Raw genomic sequence first — 9,360 nt, 5'->3', positions numbered from 1 at the left:
AAAAAAAAAAAAAAAAAAAAAAAAAAAAAAAAAAAAAAGCTTAACTGTAAAACAGCCTAAGCCAGGTCCTTCAGGAGATATTCCAGGAGAAGGCATTGTTAACATAGGAGGTGACAGCTCCGTGTGTGTTATTGTCTCTGAAGACCTTCCAGTGGGACAAGATGTAGAGATGGAAGACAGGGATAGTGATGACCCTGACCCTATGTAGGCCCAGGGTAATGTGTGTGTTTGTGTCTTATTCTTTAATTAAAACTTTAAAAATAAAAAAATAAAAATAGGTAATTATTTATATCCTTACAGAATAAGGATATAAAATGTTTTGTACAACTGTATGGTATATTTGTGTTTTAAGCTAAGTGTTCTTACAAGAGTCAAAAATTGAAGCTTACAAAGTAAAGTTACAGTAAGCTAAGGTTAATTTATTATTGAAGAAAGAAAAAGGTTTTTTAATACATTTAGTGAAGCCCATGTATACAGGGTTTATAAAATCTACAGTAGTGTACAGTAATGTCCTAGGCCTTCACATTTACTCACAACTCACTCACTGACTCGCCCAGAGCAACTTCCAGTCCCACAGGCTCCATTCATGGTAAGCGTCCTATTCAGGGGTACCATTTTATAAAATCTTCTATACCATATTTTTACTATGCCTTTCCTACGTTTAGATATACTAATACTTATGATTGTATTACATTTGCCTACAGTATTTAGTACAGTAACATGCAGTCACAGGTTTCTAGCCTAGGAGCAATAGGCCACAGCATATTGTCTAGGTGTGTAACAGGCTATACCATCTAGGTTTGGACACTGACAAAATTGCCTAACAATGTATTTCTCAAAATGCATCCCTATTGCTCAGTGATGCATAACTGTATTTGTTGAGTGCTTTCATTGAGAAGGTATAATTCACTATTCACATTCATCCAGATTCTAGAGCGACATATTTAAATCAACATTGAGTGACACAGTGATGAACAAGAGACTGAATAATTCAGTTCTCTTTTCGATCCTTCCCTATCCCTTTATTTTTCCTATCTATACTATTAAGTGTTCTCTTAGTCATTTCAGGCTGTTATCACAGAATACTATAGACTGGGAAATATTTATTTTTCACATTTCTGGGGTCTGGGAAGTCCAAGATCAGGCATTAGCCGTAGGAGCATTCTTTCTGTTTTGTAGATCGTGGTCTCATTGTATTCTCACATAGCAGAGAGAGCAAGAGAGAGAGTAAGCTCTCCTATCTCTTTTTATAAGGGCACTAATCCCATTCAGGATGCTTCCATCCTCATGACCTAATTACCTCCCAAAGCCCTTACCTCTTAATACCATCACGTTGGGGTTTAGGATTTCAACATAAAAATTTTGGGGGAACACAAGCATTTAGTTAATAACAAGGGTCTACCTGCTAAATACTTTTTATATCAGTTACACTTTCTTTTCCTGAACTCGGAGTTCGTATCCATATGATAAACATTGGTATTCACACCTAGTCCTATTGAGACCCCAAATTATTTCTTTAATGTCTACATAAAAAGGGAATCCTTGTTATAGTGGTCTGTAGACTCTTAAAGCATTATCTCTAGCATGAATATCTCACCTAGTCATGAAGGAGCATATAAGGAATGGACATATCCCCTTAAAGTATATATACTACACAGTTTCTGGCGTTTGAGAAGAAAGTCAGTCATATTAGGATAGTCCGAATACCAGTATTAAGATGTATTTGTCATTATGTGTGCTGGTTTTGTGAGAAGACAACTAGGACTTCAAAAAGGTCTTGCAGGGGGTTGGAGAAGGTAGGGTAAAGTAGTAATGTGTTAGGCTTTGTGTAAGACCAATGTCCAAACAATTCATAGGGGTCCAAACTGATGTCCAAGGGAGCTTTTTGTGCTGGTATCATTGCCCAAAGCATTATCTTAAAGGTAAGGGCACAGCAGTAGTCTCTGATCTGTGAGAATATTGGTTATCAGTTAGGGAAAAGTGACTTGATAGGAGTGGAAAATGAGGGAGGGGAAGAAACCTCCCAGCTGCTGAGGAACCAGTGACAAGGGGTTATCTCTATCTAGGCAAGTTTTGGGGACGAGAATTACAGTGTCACACAGGCACCAGACAAGAGGCCTAATCATAGCCTAGAGGTGCTTCTGGGTTTGAAGGAAAGTCTATAGCTAACTTAAATTTCTCTTCTATCTTACATAACTTACCATAGCCCTAAAGAACTTGCTGGCAGTTCCTTTTACTAAATCCTGAAGTATCTTACCAAGCGTCTTCCTAACCCCAAGGACTTTATAAATAGTATATATACTTTAAAGGGATATGTCCATTCCTTATATGCTCCTTCATGATCACTCATTTGCTTTAAGTGTTACGGAAGCACTCCTTGAGGCTTTTTTCTTCATTCTGTCTTACAACTTCTGGAGTAACGTTCAAAATTAAAGAGAAAAAAACTATAGCCTTCAACAGAGTTTGAAAGAAGCAGGCATAGCCTTCTCTGTGTCCATTTTTAGCAGAACTCCAAGAGGTCTTTATATCTATTAGGATATGCAGCAGAAATAGAAACAACCATTTAGGAGACATGACTCAAAATTCAGTGCCAAATTTAAATTATAAATACATTGTTCTTTCTGATGGCCTTCTTGATTATTTTAACAAGTTCAGTCTTTAACTACAGGATAATAGAGTGAATGCTAACCAGTCAGATATGTGTGTGTGCTTGTATATATGTAAATAAATGCATATACCAGATGTTGCACCTTTAATTTTATAATAAACCTACAGTATCCTTTCTTACTAAGGTCTCATTAAGTCAGATTTTAAGAGCAGATATAATTCATAAAATTTTATATTCTTCACTTTCAATATGACTCTAGATAAAAGTCAAATTTTATCTTACAAGAAATATCTTTTGGTCATAGTTTTCAAACAGAAAACAATAATAAAATGGCCAAATTGTTAATTGTACGCTTTATACTTAAAAGTTATCCTTATTTCCATTTTCTTTCAATACAAAAGAATTTCAATTTCATATTGAGAGCATATTCCCATTAATGCTGATATAATAAGTTATTTTTATGTTTAGCAATCATGGACTTTAAGCTTTGCTATTTTTCTTAGTTCTCAAGCATCTGCAGTCATCATTTATATCATTTATATGTCACCTCTAAAGGAAGCCACAATTTGTAAGTGTGAGTAATAAATTTAAGATTGTGGTAGTTGCATACCAGTTCCTAAAGGTAAACTTCTGTAGGTGTTTATATGTCAGAGAAGCTAAAAATCTGGGTGAAATCAGGGGCGATCCCTCCTATAATGGAAATCACTCTTTGCAGCAGGAACAGCCAGAATGACTAGGAAGATCTGCCTTAAGACTACCTATATACTAAGGCAAACTTTGTCAGATATCCCAGTTAAATTTCTATGCCAAGAAATTTCACTCAGTATGAAATCTTCACCTGTCCATTTTTCTCTTTATGCTGAAGAGTTCAAGCATGTGTAACTCTGCACTGATACGCCCAGGAGTATCATTTCTTCTTTTTTATCCAAGAGAGAAAAAGAAATCATGCAGGTTTTCTGGACTTTGTAATCCCTGGCAAATACCATCTGAGATGAAACCCACAGCAGCATAATGTTGGTTTGTTGTTTCAGATGTATTTGATAGGGTGTAAGAAGATCTTTGCTGTGGTCAGTCAGATTGCCACTTCTATCCAACTCTAAAATCCTATTAGTAAAAAGGCAGCCGTGCCTGTCTGTCCCTCAGAGATTTCTAAGGGAGACATAGCCCATTCTAGAATGCATATAAAGATAATATAATTAACTGTAAACTCCTTGTATGAAACAAATATGCATTTAATCTGGACTTCAAAGTAGAAGAAGGTTTGGGTCTCTTGTTCTTAGTGTTTTTAAAACATTTTGCACTTAAAAAAATATGGCAAACAAATAAACAGACCATGTGAATTTTTAAAGTGCTTTCCAAGGCATGTTGTATTTTAAGTAGAGTTTCAGTCCTAACTCTAAGCAGCCTAGAGCTACATGCTGAGAATTGATGTTCACGTGGTACTGTAAGATTTTGAAGAGCTTTCTTGAATCACTGAAGATTAAATTAGGTTCCATCTGACTTTCCAGTTCACTATAATTTATCATGTTTGAGAAGTAGCATGATATAAGTAATAACTCTCAATTAACCAAAATAGCCAGTTAACTTGAAAATTCCACTATTAGCCATTTTATAAACAAAATCTTTTGGTAATTCATTCTAGACTAAGCAGAATTGTTTTGTGTACAATCTGTGAAAATGTTTGCTAAATAAATGAATAGTATAAACTTGGTGAGAGAGGTTATTTTTAAAACCAAAGTTGTTAGTGCATTCATTATTTGATTACATATTGAATCTGTTCCATAAAGCAAGAACTATTTGTAAAGCAGGCAGGGACAAGCTACTTAAATTTTTAATTGGGGGACAGTTACCTTTAAATTGTTGTATTTATTGGGAAAACAGTTTAGTATATTTTATGAACGTTTTGTTAGGTTCTGACTTTTTCTTAGTCCTTTCCCTCTGAATTTGTTTTCAATTATTAACTATTTTATCATATTTCTGTTATAAAAATTAACTTAATTATGGACTGAGCCTTATGTATTTAAAAAAAAATTTTTGAAAGACCTCTGTGAAAGCCAATTTACAGTTAACAATAAACCATAAATATAAACAGCAAATAGAGGTGAACACTGGGTTTGGAGGGAAAAATATTTTCAATTGGATCCAATTGGATCATAGAAAGGAAAATAGAAAATGGAATTAAAATAAAATTTTAAATCTCACACTGGTAAGATATATGAAATTTTGTCTAAAATTATGTGATGACAAATAATATGATTCTTCTGAACTATTATAGACAGATAGGTTCCCGCAAGGGCGGTAGTTGTACACATACTATGCATTTTGATTTAAGGTTTGACTTCTTTTTGAAATCCAAAATGTGTTAGCCTCTATAAAAAAGCTTAAAGGAAGCTTATAATCCAATAAAACAGGATTGGCATACAGTTGTGTTTAACTTTGAGGCTTTTAGTTTTATTGGAAGCCAGAGCAAGAGAATAAAGGGAGTTGTTAATAAATTCGTAAATGGACTTCCTATTCCACATTGGAGGCTTTCTGGAAGAGTTATTTGAGCTTGACTTTTTAAAGGTAATGTCCATGTTTAAAATTGTTCAGCTCTCAAGATAATAAGAGTAGATTAAGATTTAAACTTGAAAACGAAATTTGCAAACAATATGATTAATGCCAACACATTGTGGACTGGTGAAAGGTCTATGACATTATTACATAGGAAATGATATAACCAGCATGTTCCCCAAACTGTGTTTCATGGACCAGTATTTCAGCCTGATAAAGAGACCATAAGAAAAGGATGGACAAATGAATTTAGAAATAGGATATTATATTGCCCTCTTGGAGAAACACAGTGCCTGTTAGCCTCTTAACCACTCTTAACAGGTCCTGAACTAAAGAAACTGTTTAGAAGTTTGGTTTGTTTCCCAAATTTATTTGATTAGAGAACAATTTTAGAAAATGAAACACTTACTTCTGCCTTGTTTCTACCAGTAAGGGATGGGACATTACCACCATCTTGTATCTTCCTTTTAGATAGGAATGCATGTAATACTGAGTGACATCATTTAAATGAAAGTTGCCCAGTAACAACAAATGACAAGTAGTCTTGTCATTTTTTTGTGCATTTCTTTCACACCTAATATTAATGCTCTCAAGGTTTAAATTTTTATTTGTAAAACTGGCATCTTTGTCCAATGTAACTCTTTTTTACATCCAAGAAGAGCAATGTGTCAAAATTAAAACGTACTGCTTTTATCATTATCCTCCAGAAGAGAGCTGATCATATTCTTTTTTCTTATTTCTAAGATATTCTTTTCCCACTTCTTTACTTTCCTGAAATTGGGATGCGTATGCAATATGTGTGTGTTTGATGTAGATTTTTCCCCCTAGAAAAGCTGTTGTAAAGTCAATGTGTATGTCTTCTATTAATCTGTATCTTAAAACTGAAGAATTGTGCTCTTTTGGTATCTTATACTTTCTTTAGTGGTAAGTTTCAAGTAAGACAAATATGTGAAGCTCCTGTGTTTCTGGGGAACAGACACAGACTCAGGCTACCTTAAGGAGCAGGCAGATTACTATAAACATAAGAAGGGACTAGACTAGAATGTTCTTTGGGCCTGAGGCAGTTTTCTGGATCAGCTGTGGTCTCTATTTCTCCTTCATGGCTGATGTGGTCTATTTGTTTGTGCCTGTCTGCTCTTTAGTTCTACTATCACAGCCAGTCTTTTCTCTTTTCACCAGTCCAAATTTAGCAAAGAGCCATTCTGATTGGTTTAATTATAGACACCTTAGGGGAGCATAGCTGAGGACCCAGACAAAGGCCGTCAGGCCATCCTGGGTCAGATGCCGACAGTGATGCTGTCAGTCGTCCATCCTAGCACAAAAATGGGCCTGATGCTACTGCCCTGCAGGGAAGGAGGCTGGGCATGCTAAGCATTCCCATTAATATATTCAGGGAAACAGAAGTAGTCTATCCCTGGTTGATCTAAAGGACAAGTCCAAGAAATGACTTAACAAGCTTCTTAATTATGACAGACCTCTTATGTGAGGCTAGGTAGCTGAGAATAAGGACAAGAGAAATTTCTAGGATTCAGAAGTAACTGGGGCTGCATTTCAGATTGTCTTTTACTTACCACCAATAACTATAACTGTATTAGGTGAGCTGGAGTTCTACAGGCAACTCAGTGAAGCAGAGGGAACTATAAAACTTGACCAGAAAAGTAATATAAATTATGAAATTTAAAAATGTAGTCTACATTTCATAAACTCAGCAGTTTGCAACATGTGTATTACACTTTGATATGCCAAACAACTTTTCTATAACAACTTAATCAATGGGTATACTTTTGCCATTTTTTCCTCTGAAGTTTTTACTCTACAATTCTTGAGATGTTCGGCTCTAACACAGACATGTGAATTGATGGTTCTCTCTCATTCTTTTATGAGTGATGAACATACAGTACTACTTCTATGGGCCTGTGTGCCCTAGAGATGACTGTAACCTGCTATTGATCAGCTGATTGAAGATAAATGGCTTAGCTGCTTGTATTGCAGATTACATCATTAACATGGTCAGTAAACCATGAATTGTTCAATAAGGCGTTTATCTTTTTTCATTTTACTTCTGCTCTTTTATCATTTTTATTAGAAAAGACAAAATTACCCACACTAACCAGCAAGATCAGTAGAAAAGAGATCCAGTAGGGTACCATTATGGCTGCAAAGTTGCAGACCTCTAACTTCTAATGGTTTAATGATATTTAGTATGTTTTTGAACTGAAGAAAATATAGAGTTTTAATAATTTTTTTTTTGTGTTTCTTTTACAGCTTCCTTTTGCCTCATATTTACTAGAAGCAGTACTGGAAAAAATAAATGAAAAAAAGAAACTAGTTGAAGGATATTTCACAATTATGAAAGATATTAGATGATATTAAAATGGAGAGCTTTATTGCAAATGTGAAAACTTTTTATGTGGTGTGATTAGAATATATGCATTGCAATCCTGATACAGTATCTGCTCCAACTATCAATAGTCAGGTTCAATACAAAAATAAGAAGTCTCTGAAAATAATTAATTGCTGAACAAGTGAAACTAATTAAGTGCATAGCCATTTAAAAGGAAATAGTGTAGCATTTGATTGTTGAATACAAATATTGCCACAAATCAATGCAAACTTAAAAATGATTTTCCTTCTAGTGCATTAAAAGAAACTGAACAGGCTTGGCACACAAATTGGTCTGAGCATAAGAAGAAAAAGTATCAACTAAGGATTTAATGTTTTAAGTTTCATAAAAAAACTAGATTTTTTACATAAAACTGCTATAGATAGCCATAAGGTCCAGGGAGCAACAGATTTGTATTACAAGCAAATATAAAATGAAGCATCATAACTTGAGCATTTATTGGAATAAATTGTGTGGTCCAATTGAATCTATTCTCATTGATGTGCTGGTTTATGTAGGAGATACTGTGTATTTGTGCAACTATTTGGCAAAAATAAAAACATTTTCTGCTCTCTCTTAAATTCACAATAGTATATGTTGTGTAGTCATATAAATTCACAGGGGACCACAAACCCAGTGTATAAAATTAGGCTGTAATTAACAGAACTACTACTGTGGTCAACTAATTAAAGTTACATTCTTAACTATGATGTCATTCTTGCTTAGATTCCTGAACATTCCCACCTCATTTCACCTCTTCACCGTGTTCCTGCTATACCCTTTTCGGTTCCTCTAATTCACCAGACTGGTGCCTGCCTCTCACATTTGCCCTTGGTCTTTTCTCTTTCTAGAATACTCTGCACTTAACTTTCCTCATGGCTGGCTCCTTCTCATCATTCAGGTCCAGCTTCCCCAGTCCCTCAGAGACACATTCTCTGACCAGCTTACTATTTTATTTCCTCATAGCACAAAATTATCTATCTGTTCATGTATTTGTTTTCTTGTTTATTTTCTTTTTTCCCCTCTTTAGTATGTGGGTCCCATGAGATTAAAGCAAGGGTTGGCAGATTATAGCCTGCAGGGCGAATCTGGCCTGCTACCTGTTTTGTATGCCCACAAGCTAAGAATGATTTTTGCCTTATTAAATGGTTTTAAAAAAATCAAAAGGAGAATAATATTTTGTAGCATGTGAAAATTATATAAAATTCAAATTTTGGTGTCCTTCAATAAAGTTTTATTGGAACACAGTGGTACTCATTCATTTCTGTATTACTTATGGCTGCTTTCACACTACATGAGTGTAGCTGAGTAGTTACGGAGGAGACTGTGCTTCTCTCATAACTTTGCACTACTGCTTGGAATACTACAAATCACAATGACACAGTTACAACTTGACAGAATTTTAGGTGACACAAATACTGCCTTACTGTAATTTAAAACAAACAAACAAACAAAAAAACCAGCACATACTTTTCATGTCAAAACAAGAAAAGAAAAAAGAAATGACCATCAAATGTCACACACTTAAGGCACAATGAAGTGCGGATTTTGTTATTGAATTAGATGGCAAAGCATTGTGTTTATTATGTGATGACACTATATGCCCGAAGGATGCAATTAAAACATTACCATACGAAACATTCATCACAATATTCCCAACTCACAGGAAAGCACGAGTGATAAAAAATTACAAAACTTAAAATGTAATACTTTATTACAGCAAAATTTTGTTACAAAGATAAAAATGAGACTGCATAGTATGACCTTGATACCAAGACTAAACAAAGATGGTATACAAAAAAAGGAAAATGTGGTA

General features: G+C 34.6%; 1 protein-coding gene across 1 annotated transcript in view; it reads left to right on the top strand.

Annotated features, from left to right (window-relative positions):
• Window positions 1-8,791, top strand: part of LOC108520592 (centlein-like) — a 296,774-nt gene extending 287,983 nt beyond the window's left edge. The window contains 1 exon segment of the mRNA XM_017860004.1: window positions 7,427-8,791. Within this exon segment, the coding sequence (XP_017715493.1) occupies window positions 7,427-7,528 (102 nt within the window). The 3' untranslated portion in view covers window positions 7,529-8,791.
• Window positions 8,792-9,360: the final 569 nt, after the last annotated feature.

This window comes from Rhinopithecus bieti, unplaced genomic scaffold (assembly GCF_001698545.2).
Source record: "Rhinopithecus bieti isolate Rb0 unplaced genomic scaffold, ASM169854v2 scaffold_51780, whole genome shotgun sequence".
NCBI classification, from domain to species: Eukaryota; Metazoa; Chordata; class Mammalia; order Primates; family Cercopithecidae; genus Rhinopithecus; species Rhinopithecus bieti.
Note: the sequence above shows the minus strand (reverse complement) of the source record. Positions and strands in the feature narration are given on the sequence as shown.